The sequence below is a fragment of the Rattus rattus genome, chromosome 13 (assembly GCF_011064425.1).
Source record: "Rattus rattus isolate New Zealand chromosome 13, Rrattus_CSIRO_v1, whole genome shotgun sequence".
NCBI lineage: Eukaryota > Metazoa > Chordata > Mammalia > Rodentia > Muridae > Rattus > Rattus rattus.
In genome coordinates this window covers 72021928-72038408 of record NC_046166.1, presented here as the reverse complement: position 1 = coordinate 72038408, position 16481 = coordinate 72021928, and the positions used below count along the sequence as shown (strand labels likewise).

The following is a 16481-nucleotide window of genomic DNA, read 5'->3' as shown; positions in this document are numbered from 1 at the left end:
GAGTCTCTGGTACATAGCTCTTACTGTCTTAGCCCTCGATGTATAGAACACAGGCGTGGACAGATAATCTGCCTACCTTTGCCTCCCAAGTTTTGGGATTAAAGGCTTGCGACATCATATCTGGCTAAATAACCCTTTAGAAAAGAAACCTTACAAAGAGCTCGTGAGCTCAGGACTCTTGAGTCATTGAGTTACTTTGTGTTTTGTAAAAGTCTAGTAGTTTGTGGTTGTTCCCAGTTACGGTTCTATGACTGCTAAGGTTCCGTGTGGACTGTATGCCAGTGTTAATGTGGACTTGGTCATATTCCCCAGTCATTCAGTACTGCCGATACAGTTTGCTAGAAATCTCAAATAGAAAACAGGGCCAGAGGCTCCATGGGTCTCTGTAAAGATTCGTGCACACATTTGTGAACAAATTCTTTTTACCATTAGGAGAAGAATGAGAGGTACCTCCTGCTCTTCCCAAACCTTCTGCTCATGTTGTCTGCCAGTCCCAGGATGAGCGGTTTCATCTATCAGGTAAACACAGCTAAATTGAGTTTAGCTTTGTCTGTGGTGGATGTGAGAGTTGTTTTCAGGATGCTTTGAATGTATGTATTGATATTGGACTCACCTGCGCATGTGCTGTATGTGGCTCCCATGTCATGGCTGTGAGTTCTTCTCTGTGTGCTCACTTCTTTTGATGTGACTGGAGAGAATGAGCAACCCATGCCCATCTCTCATTGACTGCATTGTCCCCTGCAAAGCACATTGCTTCCCTGGGCTTTCATGTTCTGTTTTGCCCAAGGTAGGTTCAGCTAGGTGCTGTGGGCTAAGATCTTCTGTAAGGGGCAGAACTTTACAGAACCTGATTGTTTGACCTGTTAGTAAACTTTGGTTTAGTGTCTTGGTTTGTCACCATTTCTTGAAGAACGTTTGAGAGTTGGTTGTAGGAGAGAATGTGAGGGACTCTTCTGTTAGTCCCCACCAGTAGGGACTGATGGTGGGGCATTGGGTAGGGTCTGGGAGATGCTCTCAGGGAGCCTCTCAGGGACTGGCCAGCCCCACATACGGCTCTAGGGGAAGTTGCTGCTTACTTGCACCTGGCTCTTCTCTGGTGTGTGTTTTGCTTTGTCTTGTGTAGAGCCCTTAGTGGAAAGTAGAGGCTTGGTCTGCCCCTAGGAGGGCTGGTCACTGCAGTTGTCCCAAGGGAACCTTATAGATAGATGACAGAGCAAACATGCATGGGAAGATTCAGAAGCCCGAGGCTTCCATTGGTAAGGTCTTCTGGGCGGCTGAGGTGCCAGAGTGGCAGCTCAGTGTTGAGAGTTGCCTGTTCCTGGCTCCAGTCCGTACCCCAGAGCCTCAACCTAGGCTGGTACTTGTGTCTGCTGTTGCTGCCGTGTGCCCTGGAGACGTCATCTCTGTACCAGGGCGGTCTTGTCCCCGTGGTGCTCATCACCTCCAGTGCTAGTTTCTGTCTGTGGAGGGCGCACTTACTGCTAAGCTGTGTGCACCCAGCCCCAGCCCGGGAGGGCTGCACAGCAAGAATCCCCTGCTGGCTCTGAGGACGCCTGCTGCAGCAGTGGGACCACAGTGCCAGAGCTGAAGATAAACTGCTCCAGGGAGAGCACACACGGTCTGCTCGCTGTGGGACTTCTGGGAGCTTAGCGTCTCCCTCTTCCTCCTCCTCCTCTTCCTCTTCCTCCTCTTCCTCCTCCTTCCTCCTCTCCTCCTCCTCCTCTTCCTCCTCCTCCTCTCCTCTTCTCCTCCTCTCCTCCTCTTCTCTTCCTCCTCTCCTCTTCCTCTTCTCTTCCTCTTCTTCCTCTTCTCTTCCTCTTCTCTTCTTCTTCTTCTCTTCCTTCTTTTCCTCCTCTTCTCTTCCTCCCCTCCTCTTCCTCTTCCTCCTTCTCTTCCTCCTCTTCCTCCTCCTCCTCTTCCTCCTCCTCCTCCTCCTCTTCCTCCTTCTCTTCCTCCTCCTCATCCCCCTCTTCTTTCTTCTCTTCCTCCTCCTCTTCTTCCTCCTCTTCTTCCTCCTCTTCTTCTTCCTCTTCCCCCTCCTCTTCCACCTCCTCTTCCTCCTCTTCCTCCTCTCCTCTTCCTTCTCCTCTCATCTTCCTCCTCCTCTTCCTCCTCTCCTCTTCCTCCTTCTCCTTTTCCTCCTCCTCCTCTTCCTCCTCCTCCTTTTCCTCCTCTTCCTCTTCCTCCTCCTCCTCCTCCTCCTCTTCTTCTTCTTCTTGTTTTGTTTTTTTTTTTTTTCAGTTAAGCAAGAAGTTTATTGATTCCCTCCCTCCCTTCCTTCCTTGAAACAGGGCTTCTCTGTAGACCAGGCTCTCCTGGAATTCACAGAGATCCTCCTGCCTCTGCCTCTTGAGTGCTGAGTTTGAAGGTATGCGCCACTGTGTCTGTCAAGAATAGTTTACTAAATGTACACCATAATACTGGACATCCGAAGGAAAAAAGGAATTGTGACACCAGTCTGTCCTTGGAAAGCTCTTTATAAAATAACAAAATAAAAGTTCAAAATTTGAAGGCAAGCAGTAAAGTGGTACAACATTTTTGGCTAACTAGACAAAGTATTATCAGCTAAATTTTAAGCTGATGGGTCCTGAGTGAGGAAGAAGGGTGGTGAACAGGGGATTTCAGAACACTGAGATAACAGGGTCCGCTGGATTCAGCCATAGCTTTTTCACTTACTACTAGCATTTCAGACGGGCATGCGAGCGTGCGAGGCATGGACTGGGTGTTTGGACTGGGTGACTTGTTTTGTTGTTTGTTTTTGCCTGGAGTGGGGCACATGATGGGGAAAGCATTGTGAGCAGTTGTGCTGGTTGGCTTTGGACTGCTGTCTGTCTACACATCATAAGCAGAGAACCGTGAGGAGTTGGGTTTGTTTGACTCCCATGTCTAGGTCACAGTCCATCCCTGGGGAAAGTGCAGGACAAGCAGGAGCAGGCAGAGGGGAATAGGAAGGAATGTTGCTTGCCGCTTGCTGCCTTCCTCAGACTGCCCTGAGGTGGCACTTTGCATGGTGGGCTGGGCCTCCAGCATCAGTCACTAATCAAAAGTGCCTGGGCAAGTTCGTCTGTGGCCACGCAGAGGCTGGAGGTTTTCTCCTGCTGGTGTCTTTAGCTGTGTCACGTGGACAAAAATTCATTAGCGTGCGTACTGTCTCCTGCCTGCTGGTAAAGCCCGTCCTTTGCCTCGGCTGTTTCCTGGTCCCCAAACACCCATAGACTGTAAAGATGAGGTCCTTGGCCAGCAGCTGTCACCATTTATGTGGCCCAGGGAAAGCTGTTTTCTGTTGGGTTTTACTGTTTAAATGAGCTTGGTCCCCTTCTGTTGTTCTCAGCTGATGTGTTTTGCTTTGTTGTGAATTCCTCCTATTTTACAGACAGATTGACTGCCACTTGGGCTCCCTGTGGCATCCGTCTGACATCACAGTGTATTTTCTGTTTGACGGAGTTCTGCACACTGGTCTCAGTGTGTGCTCTTGTCTCAGTTTCTCATCAGTTGGGTCTTCCACCCCTAACCCTGCCTTTCTCTGTAAGGCAGTGAGCTCTTTCTCATGCCTTTTAAGCAGCCACTGTGCACCCTGGCTGTGTCTTCTGTCTTCTCCTAGAACCACCCACTGGATCAAGGCCCTGCTTTGCTTCAGTTTGGGTTCTTGATCTGGTTTGATTGTTGTTTAAGGTGGTTGCTCTTTTGCACACTTAATTCTGCTGCTGTGTGTAAAGTCATTTAGTATGTGTGGCACCTTCTTTATTAGGAAAACATTGTCTTGGGGTCTTTTGTAGGGAAAGCTGCCAACAACAGGAATGACAATCACAAAACTCGAGGACAGTGAGAACCATAGGAATGCCTTTGAGATATCAGGTAATACATTTACACTTGGGCCAGCGCCATGTCGTGGGAGGAGAGGCAGCCTGTCCTTGAGGGTAGAGCCCTATGTATTTCCGAGGTTGTGTGAGGTGGCTTTGGGGTCTGGGTGTGTATACGTTCGTGTGTGCACTTACCGTGTCTCTCCTCCTCTCTAGGGAGCATGATCGAGCGCATTCTGGTGTCCTGCAACAACCAACAGGACTTGCACGAATGGGTGGAGCATCTGCAGAGGCAGACGAAGGTCACGTCTGTGAGCAACCCCACCATCAAGCCCCACTCGGTGCCATCGCACACAGTAAGGCTCTCACAGTAATGGCCTGTGCTGGGGCTGTCAGTGGATACAGGAGTTCTAAACCCTTGCCTCCTGCCTCTGTAGGTGTCACCACAGAGCAAACTGCCCCAAACTTTGTGTCTGCTCTCAATCTTAGTGATGCTTTGAGCTACTTCAGAGGGTTCCCATTGACCCCCAGAAGCCACCAGCCCTGTCAGTGAATTTTTTTCTCTGAGAATTTTAAACTCTACATATGTCATTCATAAACAGAAAAAGCAAGAGAAGTGTAAAGGCTATTGAAATGGTGTCCGACACAGTTCCCAATTTACTTTTAAGAAATGATGGGTCTCAAGTGGTAGATTCTTCCTTAGCACAGAGTTGGAAACCCAGGACCCACAGCATAAACCGAGTACACTGGCACATGCCTGTGCTCCCAGCACGTGGGAGATGGGCAGGAGAGTTTGGAGTTCAGGGTTATCTGTGGCTATATGTTGGGTCTAGCCTGGGCTGTGTGAGAAGCTGACTTTAAGCAGAACAGAGCACTGTTTATTTCTCACCTGTGAGAACTCAGGGCACTTTGGTTTCTTAGAGACATAGGTTTCAACAGGTTAGCGTTGGTGTGTGAACTCCGGTTGTGCTCGAGAAGTTAGTATTATTTTAAAACAACCATTTTCACATAAAGACTTAGACCTTTAGAAGTAAACTTTGGTTATAGCTTTCCCTCATGTGCCTTCTTCATGTGCCTCTTGGGATACTTTCTATTGTGGAGGTCACTTTCCCCGTCTGTGCTGTCATGGCAAGGGTCACAATAGTTACTCACCAGCACACCTCTACCATGCAGTTCTCTGTCCACTCTGCCTCACATGGGGTCCAGTTTTCTGGTCTTGCTGTGCTGTCTTCACAGTTGGAGCTTCAGATGCCTTGCAGTCTTGCAGTGTTGCCCACCACCTCAGTCTACGTGGCTGTGCGCCATAATTTATGCTTACTCCAGAGGGTCCTGGAGACCTGGGCTGTGGCTCAGTGGTAGAGCATTTGAGTGATGTGCAAGGTACTGGGATTGATCTGTGTGCCACCAACGTAATAAAAAGGAAAACCTAGCTTCTGTGGAACCGAGTTTCTCCCAGGGACACAGGCTGCCTCAGTCTGTGCAGAACAATCTGAAGCCAGGCTCCCTCACCTGTCACAGAGACGGCTGCGTACGTGGGCTGCCATCTCTGTAGTGGGACCCTGCCTGCCAGGGGCAGCTGTGCAGTCCCCTGTTAGTGTGAGAAGCCCTGCTGATCCCTGGAATTCCTCGGTGGCTTATATGTTCTTTCTGCCTGGGACCCAGTTCTGTCCCACATCAATTAACTCTCATTTTAGTATTGGCATAGCTCTTATTTTTCAAGGAAGGAGAACCAAGCCAGTGTTTAATCATTACCAGATAACTGCTACAAGGGTTGCGGGACACAGTTTTCTCACGTGTAGGCTGCTTGGTTTGAGAAAGTTTATTCTGTAGTCTAGTGTTTTGCAGTATACCACGAGCCGGCCACTAGTGGGCGAGCGGGAGCTTTGAGCCCTGGTTTCAGCCGTGTGGTGCCTACCAACCACCCCAGTCCCAGGCTGGTGCTCGCCACCCCACCGAGGAGCTCATCCGAATCATCAGCGTTTTCATTTCGTTGTCAGCGTGATCCGTTTGGATTTCTAGAATACAACCCTTATTAGTGACATCCCCCACTGAAGTCAGATCTCAGATTACTCTGTTTTATTGAACAGGCTGAGGTTTTAAGATAAACATATCTTGATTTCAGATGTTAACATCTTCCCATAAAGGCCAAGTGCTTTATACTCCTAGCGTCACACAGCTCTGGCAACTGGGTTTGCCCACGCAGGAAGGGCGTAGATGGGTGGGATAGGCCTGGCTGTAGCAGCCTGAGGGAGGTTTCTCCTCCCCCCTCTGACAAGGGACAGTTCGTGTGAACAGGTGGAAGTGTATGTCCAGGGAGCATGCCCCATCTCAGTCACTTTAGTCCAGTCGGGGACCACTGGTGGCTTTTTAAGGTTTGTTTTGTTTTGTTTTTTGGTGAACCTCTGCAGAGTTGAGTCTCCATCCCTTGGAGCGTGGCACAGTGAGCGAGCGAGAGGGAAGCCGTGTGGTCAGGGCCTTCCGTCTCTGTGGCCTTACCCATCTCATGCTCTCTGCTCTTGCTTTTGTGCCTGGCAGCTTCCTTCCCATCCTCTCACTCCATCCAGCAAACACGCGGACAGCAAGCCTGTGGCACTGACGCCTGCGTACCACACACTCCCCCACCCCTCTCACCATGGCACCCCACATACCACCATCAGCTGGGGACCCCTGGAGCCTCCGAAGACCCCCAAGCCTTGGAGCCTGAGTTGCCTGCGGCCTGCCCCTCCCCTCCGGCCCTCAGCTGCTCTCTGCTACAAGGAGGTGAGGTCCTGCAGCACGCAGACTGCCGGCACAGTGAGCACGCCTTGACGTGGGGAGTGTGAGGGACTGCACGTAGCCCAGTAGTCAATGTGGTGGCTTCAGAAGTGCGAGTCTTGTATTTCTGTTTATGGTTGAAATCCCACCCTGCCGCATGACGTCTTCAGAACCAAGAGGGTCTGCCCTTACTCTGTGTCATCCCCTTCTGCTGCAAGGGCCAGGCGTCACCTTTAAACATAATGGAATGAGCATGCACCCCTCCAGTCGTCTGTGCACTGTGCCCTCACTTAATGAGTGGTACCAGGAGGCTCTGAGCCTGAGGTGCTCCTGAACATGCAGGCTGCGAGGGCCTCACCTTTCCTGCATGTCCTTCTGCTGTGCCCCAATCTGCCCCGCAGCCCTGAGGCTGTTGGAAGTAAAAAACAGGCTCCCTAGTGAAAACGGTCGGTCCCTGAAGGCAGTGCCTCCGCGGCCTGTGGGGAGGTGCAGCAGCTTTCCTTAGTGCGCTCTGCTCTCCTGCATGTGAGTGCAGCCACAGTGCACTTTATCTTCACTAAGTCTCATTCGCTCACCTAACCCTGCTTTCACCCGAGGGGGCTCAGCACTGCTGAGTGTGGGAAGCCAGGTTACGGTTGATGTACGCTTGAACATGGTGGCCCCGGGACACACACTGAGGAAGAGTGGTTGGAGCAGGGTCCCTTGGGCAGGTGCTCCTGTGTTTCAGGGGTGTTTTGTTCAGCCCACAGTACAATGTTTTTGGAGCTGATTTCTGCTCAAGGTTCTCTATAGCACAGGAAGTTTGAGGCCAGCATGGAACACAGGAAAGAGCTTTCAGAAACGAAGTCCAGCATTTTGATCCTATCTTTCTCCTGTCCCAACATCTCCAAGATCCTTCCCACCTCCCTACCTAACCAACTTCATCTTCTTTTTCTCTCACTCTCAAACAAAAACACAAAAGTCAGAACAAACAAAAACCAGTAAGACAAATAAAAAGCAAGCATACATTTAAAGACAACAAAATACAGAGCCCATTTGTGCTGGCCAACTCCTTCTTTACTTCTATCGCCCTTGATGCGGAGACAGGAGGATCTCTGAGCTAGCTGTGGAAGTGCCTCACCCCCTGTAATAACAGCCGTGTGCAGGCAGGTTCCTGTGCCTGCTGCATGCAGCGTGCTGTGTGCATACTCCATTGTTACCTTCAAGGAAGAGGCCGAGATGGTTGTTGGCCACCGTCTCTACTTGCTCAGAGCTGGGACATGGGCCTGCACAGAGTAGCCTGCAAGCCCCGTCTAGGAGTCTGTGCATAGCCCTGGGTTCCCTACCTGCTCACTTTGCTTTTAGCTTTGGGGATGTGTACTTTGCTGAAGGAATCTTTACTTCTCCTTCCTTTAAATTTAACTAATTTCCCTCCACCCATAACCCAGAATGGACAGCCCCTGCCCTGGTTGTGCGGAGCGTGTGAGCTTCTCAGCACAGACCTTATTGCCCTGTATGCTCGTGGGGTCTAGTTTTAACAAGGGTTTTCATCAGAACTGAGGCCAGTTGGTGAGGGATGGTGGAATTGTCCTCTTGGCTCTTGGCTTATATTCATGTTGGCATTGGCAGAGAACCACGGAAGAGCTGGTGATGGGGGTGAGAAGTGCGTGGTGGCCGGCTGGCGTTGTCACCCAGTCTGCCAGCCTTTTCTTCATTGGTGTCTCCTTAGGATCTCAGCAGGAGTCCCAAGACCATGAAAAAGCTGCTGCCAAAACGCAAGCCTGAGCGCAAGCCTTCAGACGAGGAGTTCGCTGTGCGCAAGAGTGAGTGCCCGCCTCACCGAGGGGTGTGGTTTCCTGTTGCCTTCACTCCACCCAGCAGACCTATGACCTGAGTCAGACCCAGACTCCTCACTTGCACTTGGCTTGTGTGGTAGGGGAGCTGAGGGCTGGGCTCAGGTGTGCCCGGTGGTCTGATAGAACAAGCATTTACCATGTGCCTTCCACAGGACTGGCCGATGGGTACTGGGACCCAAATGTTGGCCAGACCTTCAGAACTGGCAGACGTTAATGCTGCTTTGTGTCCAACTGTGAGAGCAAGTTCATAGCACTGGTCTTTGGGTGGGCAGATTTACCCCAGGAGTCAGAGCAATGTGTAAAAGCATTGCTCCAGGTGCCTGGGTCCCTGGGTCCCTGAGAGGAGGCCGCTATGGAGCAGCCTGGTCGGGGCGACACTGGTAGCAGCAGCACCCCTCCTAGACACGGTGGTCATTTGTTGAGGGGGCTTCAGCTGTCTTAATTGGTGCGGGGTGGGCCTGAACTGGGGAGACATAAGCCAGGAGGCAGGGTTGAGTGGTACAAGGCCTGTGGTTCTGATGAGAGACGTCTGCACCAGCTGAAAGCTGTGTGTGCTCAGAGCTCACAGGAGAGGCAGGCTAGTACTGCATCCTTACCCAGAAGTCCCAGCAGGTTAGGGATGAGAGATTGCGAGACCAAGGGCAAGGGATGAGGAGAAGTGTTATGTTACAGATCCCCACTCAGCAGCGGGGGCCAGACAGGCAGATGCTCAGCAGACCTCGTCGCTCCAAGGCTGCTGTGATTGGATGACTTGTGTTAGCTTGGAAGGTGAGGCCATTATATGTCCATGAGGTGGTCCACCCTGAGAGCAGTAGAGCATCTGCAGTGTGAGGAGAGCAGCTGGCATCCTGTGGACACAGCGAGCCTGCACTGTGCTTCTGGCTTCAATGGCTCTCCCTACCCTTGTGTGGTATGCACGTGCTCACCCCGGTGTGAGGAGAGCAGCTGGTTAGGCATCAGACAGAGCACCCCGAGTGAAGGTAGCTGCCGCTGCCCAGAGGGGACGAAGCCTTTCTCGCAGTCTCCTGCCATCTGAAGAAGCCACATGCTGTGGGACCTGCCTAATGACTGGTTACAGGTGGTGAGCTGGGTGCTCTCAGGACTGCAGCCCTCTGTCCTGAAGTACATACTTGGTGTGCCTTATATACATTTACTGTCTTAAAATACTGCTGAGAGCTGGACATGGTGGTGCATGCCGTTAGTCCCAGCACCCCAGAGGCTGAGGCAGACATCTCTAAGGGAAGAGGCCGGCCTGGCAAGTTCTAGTAATATCAAGGCTACATAGTGAGACCTTGTGTGAAATAAATACATCATAAAAGTGACTGAGGCATAATTATTTATAGCTGTGAGAAGAGCAGCCTTCTATTCTCTCATGGTTTTAGAATAGGTGGCCTTAAAACAGAAAAGAAAAAATACAGCTAAGTAACTTCAGGCAGAACCAGAAGAGAATATAGAAAGTATTTTTATAATGTGATATAGAAAGTATAGAAGACTATAGAAGTAGAGCATATAGACAGTATCTTTATAATGTATAGAAGACTATAGAAGTAGAGAATATAGACAGCATCTTTATAATATAGAAAGTATAGAAGACTATAGTAGAGCATATAGACAGTATCTTTATAATGTATAGAAAGTATAGAAGACTAGAAGTAGAGAATATAGAAAGTATCTTTATAATGTAATATAGAAAATATAGAAGACTATAGAAGTAGAGAATATAGACAGTATCTTTATAATGTATAGAAAGTATAGAAGACTATAGAAGTAGCTCATTTCCACATGTCACAGGGGCTGAGGGCTGTGAGTGGTCCCACTGCCTGACCCTTTTTCTGGCCTCTGCCTAGAGATGAAACCTGTACCCAGCTGACTGGGCAGCATTTAAGGCAGAGCTCTGAAGCACTGTGTGCTTGGCCTGGTAAATTTGTTACGTTAGTGTCTAAGAATCCCTGGGTCAGGGTTCGCCCCTTTAAGGCTGTGATCGGGCGCCTTTCCAGAAGTCTCCTGCTGTGGCCCACAGCTCTCCCACCATACCGTGTCAAGGCCCAGTCTGTGACACTTGGGGCACTGAGCTGAGTCTCACTCATTTCCTGTTCTTGTGAGACTTGATGTCCTTTTACTGCTCCTGTCTCCTGTAGGCGGCGTATTCCAGTCTTGTGCTGTCTGGTGTGTGGGTGGAGACTGGGGCACTTAGGACTTTACAGAGTTATGATGCTAACCCTTCGTTGTGTGCAAATTTCAAACCTTAAAAGCTCTTGAATGTACCTATTTATAACTATTTAGAGAACCTAAATATTAGTCCACCAGAAGGGAAGAGTGGCATCTAACCTGTTCTGCGTAGCTCTGTTGTGTGTGCTGAGTGGTGATGGGCTCATGTGTTTTCAACAGGCACAGCCGCTCTGGAGGAAGACGCTCAGATCCTGAAGGTTATTGAAGCTTACTGCACAAGTGCAAAGACGAGGCAGACCCTGAACTCAAGTGAGTGTCAGTTCACCCTGTGTGGGCACAGATGACAAGCAGCTGCTCCTCGGGGGGAGGTTTCTGGAGCTTAGCGAGTAGTATAGCGGTGTGTCCTGGTACTGCGTGAGGGCCAGCATCCCCCATGAAGCTGTAACTGTGCAGCTGCATGCAGAAGGCAGTGGAGGGTCTTTATCTTTGCTGTTTTTGATGTTACTGGGACTCCCCCCCCCTTTTAAAAATCATCTAAAATTCAAATCTAGATCCATCTTTCTACCATATTTGAATTTATTTTGTTTTTAATATTCATTAATAAACAATGGTAGTTTCTTTGGTGGATGCCAGGTAAATGGTGGAGTCTGCATTGTAGCAGCCAGGAGCACCGCCTGACTCAGGCCACTGCCTTTTGACCTGCAGGCAGGGGCTGTGCAGTCCTCCCCTTTGTTTGTTTTGGAGGTGCCATAGAAACTGGCTGCTGTGGATCTCCTACCCGGTCTCCTCCTCCACCCCAGTTTTTGGAGAGATACCTCCACATTTTAACAACACCTTCAGGGTGACGGACGGCTCAGCTCACATCCTGCCCGTCTTAACAGACAGGCCAGGTGGGAGGGACTCCCAGCCACTTGAGCCTACAGCTTAGCCAGCAGGTTTCAAACGCAGGCTCAGCTCCAGGCGGCATTTACAGGTGGCAGGGCCTCTGCTTCCACTCGTCACATGCGCAGCTCTGCACTGCCTTCTGCTTATGGCGCTAAGGGCCAGTGAGGTCTGCTTTTGTCCCTACCATGTCTAAGGACTAAGGAAGAATGGGCTGTAACTGATGAGAGGAGTAGGAGAGACAGGGGAAGGAAGCCTGGGTACCTGAGCAAGCTGTGCAATACACACACACACACACACACACACACACACACACACACACACACACACAGAGTAATGGTTGAAGAGTGATTCATAAGTACAACTTCGGATGATTAAATGTGATGCATCCTGATAGGTTGTAGCCATAGCCAGCACTTTCATGGATTTTAGATGTGTGGTTTAATTAGTCATCTCACTTCAGTGCTTGAAGGGAAATGAGAATCCCCGGCTTATAGTCCCAGGTGACCTTGGCTGCTCTGTGAACTCCCGCATGTGACAGACACAGGCCATCATTCCCTCTGGGTGAAAAGCAGTGCCCTGGGGTGAGCTGTGGTGCGGGAGTAGGGCGGCCTGTAGTCTTTGCAGAGCCTTTGTTCCTCGCCTGGCCCATGCTTTCTCCTCCTTTCCTTCCGTGCAGAAAGCACGTCAGCGTGCCGAGTGTTGCATTCAGTTGATGCTCTATGTCCCAGCCGGCCTCGTGGGGCCTCGGAGCTTACGGCCATACATAGCTTTCTCTTAGCTCTGAGAAACGGGACAGACGCACAGTTTGTGCTACACAGGTGATGCAGTTGATGCGGGCGTTTGGAAATGGGTTCGTAGTGAGCACATTTCTACATAAATGCCTGGCAAAATGTTTTGAGAATGCTGTTATATTGTTACCTAAAGCTTCACTCTGTCCAGTACCTGTTTGGATGCCAACAGGACTTTGCAAGCTAAGCACAGTTGGCATTGTTTTCTGTCTCAGAGGAGGAGTGGCCTTCACAGACGTGGAACACAGTCTTCTTTGGTTGGTGAGGCTCTACCTGTGGTTTCTCCCCACAGGAGCCCCACACAGCCTTGCATGCCTTCCTAGCCACTGGCCGGCTCACGCTCACGTTGCTAACTACGCATGCAGCTCCTTCTGCCCCATTCCCTTGCCCCTGCCTCCTGTCACCTCACTTTCCACACAGTGGCATTGCCAGTCTGTACTCACTCTCTGAAGGTAAAGGTTCCACATCCGGGGAGGTAACATAGGAACACACCCTTCCAGGGCTGGTTGGGGGTGGGGAGCCCGGGACCACTCTGTCCCTCTCTCCACACGCAGACTTTGAGGCCACACGGTAAGTTTAGGACCTGCCACTGGTGTGTTGTCCTGGCAGAGACGTAACTGAAGAAGTGAGACAAAATAGGAGATGGTGTTAAAGCAACATGAATAGTATCTTTTTACAAATTGTGTCCCAAATAAACTGTCACTAGAACTGGTTAATTGCCAAGGGTCTACAGAATCATGCTTTGGCCATGAGTGAATGTGTAGACTTTTTAGCTGAGACGTACAGGTATCCAGGTATCCAGGTATCTTCAGAGGTAGCCATTTGAAGCAGGACGGTGACCTTTGGGCTTAGAAAGAATTGGGTTTGTTCTGAGGGTTGTGCAAAGTTCATTAGGAAAGCCCAGCAATAAGTAAGGAGAAGCAGACATGTTGCCATTTTTTAACAATATTTTCTCTTTCCCTTCTCTTCCCATCACCTTTTGCTTTTGTTCCATGTTTTGGTTGTGGCTCTCCTGTCCATCCCTCCTCACCCCTGCCCTCTGCCTGTCGCACCTGTCACTTCACCCGTCTTAGCATGGCAAGGCACTGACCTGATGCATAATCACGTCTTGGCTGATGACGACCAATCAAGTCTAGACTCCTTGGGTCGTCGCAGTAGCCTTTCTCGTTTGGAGCCCTCAGACCTCTCGGAAGACTCTGAGTATGACAGTCTATGGACAGCCCATAGTTACAGAATGGGTTCTGCATCCCGTAAGAGCTGCTGCTCATCTATCTCTCACCAGAACTAACGCACTGAGCCTTTCTAACAATGCTTGTACTGCAGCCTGCTTTTCTTAGACGTTTCTTGCTGTTCCTTGTCTCTCTTATGTGATATTTAACAACTCTGGAGAGTGTCTTGGTATTTCCCATTGTACCTAGTGGAGGCTTAATTGCCAATCTAAGAATGAATTTAAACTGTTGCCCGTTGGAGGGAGGTGGTGAGTCCAGTGAGTACCTGACGGGCTTTTCCCAGCAGGGAGCGTTTTTTACAAGCTCTGTGTAGCAGCTGTTTCACGTCCTTTTGGATACAGCCGTATGGACACTTTTCTATTTTATGCAGCCGCATAGGTTTGCGTCCAAGTGCCACAGCGGAGAAGACTAGCCTTACACACAGGGATCTAATTTTTTTTAATGTATAATGCACTTGACCAAGTAGCTGTGGAGAGATTGGAAGGACTGTCTGTGACTGAAGCACCAAGTCAGCTGACAGCTGCTCTGGTGCTGGTGCAGAAGACCGCATGGACTCTGTGCCGGGCAAATGCACACCGGGGCTGGTGCCACTGGGTGTTGAGAGCAGTCTGGAGTCTGTCTCCACCCACTGCTCTGTGCCTTTTCCTGTGTGTGGCATGGCTGTGAGGTGAGAACTCTCACTGTGAAGGCTTAGACATTTACTGTTGCACCACACTTCCTGAACCACAGTGATGACTGGTGGGAGGTACCACCAGGCATTCACAGCGATGTTTGATTGAGTGCTTGGCTTGGCTGCAGCCTGGCTGCCTCACATCCACACTGTGCTGTGAGAGCCATGAGCACCTTGTGTCTTTGAACACCAGTTGCGGTGAAGCTATCCCTGCAGCCCTGTACTCAGCACAGTGCTGTCTGGAAGACTGAGCATGCTCCCTGGGGTTTGTTTGTAAGGAGTTTCGCTGGCCCTGAGAAGAACTGAATGCGAGGTTGCATCAGTTAGAGCAGACAAGCACAGCTGGCTGCTTGGGGGCAGCACGCCCTGCACACTGTGGTGTTACAATGTAACCTTAGGGTTGTACTTTAAGTGTTAGTGGACACCTGCCTTAGGAACGGTGCCAGGTGTCCATAGGGAATAATGCTCTTTCCATCCTTCAGGGTGTGGAGCTCTGGTGGCCATGACCTCTGACCCCTGGCCCTTGTCAAGCTAGTGGATACAGTGTTTTGACCCCTTTGCTCCCTCTCCTGGGAGCTGGTCCTGCTGCTGCTAGTAGAGGAGCATGTGCATGGAGGGAGGGTTGGCCTGGAACTTCTGGGGCAGCACAGCTGCTCTTACCCGTCTGTCTGTTCCCAGTGGCTGTGGAGTGGCTTTGCCCTTGAAGAGTTTGTATTTTTATAAGAAAGTCAAGGAGCAAGCCTTTAAAACTTGCACCCAGTATTAATTTCCAGTAGGAATAAGGTTGTATGGATTCAGCCAAATAGCAAATGGGACCTTTGAAGAACAAAACAAAACATGAATCACCTGTATCTTGTTCAGTCTCCTGCAGTGACAGAGGCAGCTCTGTTGTCCCACCCCAAGTGGTGGCGTCTTTGCCGACTCTGCCTCAGGCTTCTTGCTCCTGCCTCACGTTAGTGTGGGTTTGCGTGTCGTACACTGTGCGGCCAACAGCGAGGCAGGACTGCTGGACTGGGGTTTTCTCTTGACACTTGAGTCACATGGCACTGCCGTCTCAAGAACGCTGCTGTCGGCATTGCTGAGCTGGTCCTGACACTTTGCCCTTGCTCACGATTACCAGTCAGAGCTGTTTGGGTGGCAATTTCTGTTGAGGCCAACGCTGTGAAACAACAGCTCAACCTTTTTGCCCTTGTTTTGGATGTCTGATGTTAGTTCTTTGACCTGGTTAGGACTTTGTCAGTGCCACAGGCACAGGAGATGGTCCTCATGTGGCAGAGGGGACACAGCGTTGGAGGGGCCGTCGTTCCTGTTTGTGGGATGTAGTTGTGCTGATAGCACTTAACAGTTGTGCCGCTCTGTTGTGCAGCCTGTGCTCAGTGAGTGCTAAGCGGAAGGATGCAGACTGATGGAGAAGGTAGGTCCAAGCCATCCTGGGCCTTCTGTAGGTGGCCCGACAGTGTTCCTGTCTCACTGGTACTCGCCAGAAGTCTTTATTAAGCTACACTAACTCTGTGTTTGGCATAAAATTGCCAAAACACAATAATATGTATATAGTGATATAAGATCTTGGGGAAATTATATATTGTGCTCTTTATCTGTGAATGGGAAAAGCCATTTTAGTACAAGACTCCCATTTGAAAGCTCACGTGGATGTATATCTGAATGTTGCATTGTATTGTACAGTATGCTTACTTACTGTCTGTGGTTGCATATGGCAATGAAGTGTCTGTTTTATATTTAAAAGACATCTGTTCTGTACAGTTGAAATAAATTTTGCATTTGCTAGCCCTTGACTTTTAATATTTGTTACATGGGGGAGGGCATAGCACAGTTTGAAGCCAAGTGTCCCATGGCCAATTCTCTGAGGCTGGCATGGTCCACTGGCAAGCATCTGTTTGCCATGATGGAGGACTGGCACTCTCTTAGGTGGGATGTATGCTAAATAGTACAAGGCAGCAGGGTCTCTATGTAGTCCCAGCTGCCTGGAACTCACAGAGCACTGCCCACTTCTTCCCTGGAAGGGAGGATGGAAGGTGTGTGTCCCTAGGCCCAGCTGCTTTTTTCCTGTTTCCCTGTTACTGAAAAGCTTGTCCTCAGAAGCAGCATCCCGTTATCACAGGTGAAAAGAAACTCAGTTTTTAAGTCCTGCATTGGGACCAGGGTCAGAATTTCCCTTCTGTTTTGCAAAGCACGTGCCTAATTCAGAAGAGAAAGTCCTTCCTGGTGACAGCCCTTTCTTTTTCTAGGGCGGAAAATCCAATCCAAATCCCAGAGCCATAGACAGTGTAGCCTGTGAAACTTGGATGCTCCTGAAGAGCTCTCTAAGTGCAGGGCTTTGTTTCGTCCTGAGA

The 16481-nt window shown here is 50.1% G+C and overlaps 1 protein-coding gene across 4 annotated transcripts in view; it reads left to right on the top strand.

The window, feature by feature from the left end:
- Arhgef7 (Rho guanine nucleotide exchange factor 7) overlaps positions 1 to 16481 on the top strand; it is a 106681-nt gene that overhangs the window by 84693 nt on the left and 5507 nt on the right. For 3 of the 4 annotated variants that reach the window (XM_032919254.1, XM_032919253.1, XM_032919257.1), the window contains 7 exons: positions 433 to 519; positions 3777 to 3855; positions 4017 to 4156; positions 6336 to 6560; positions 8263 to 8356; positions 10778 to 10867; positions 13305 to 13481. In XM_032919254.1, the coding sequence (XP_032775145.1) occupies positions 433 to 519; positions 3777 to 3855; positions 4017 to 4156; positions 6336 to 6560; positions 8263 to 8356; positions 10778 to 10867; positions 13305 to 13481 (892 nt within the window). The remainder of the gene's footprint in view (positions 1 to 432; positions 520 to 3776; positions 3856 to 4016; positions 4157 to 6335; positions 6561 to 8262; positions 8357 to 10777; positions 10868 to 13304; positions 13482 to 16481) is intronic. The other variant, XM_032919256.1, reaches the window with a different exon arrangement.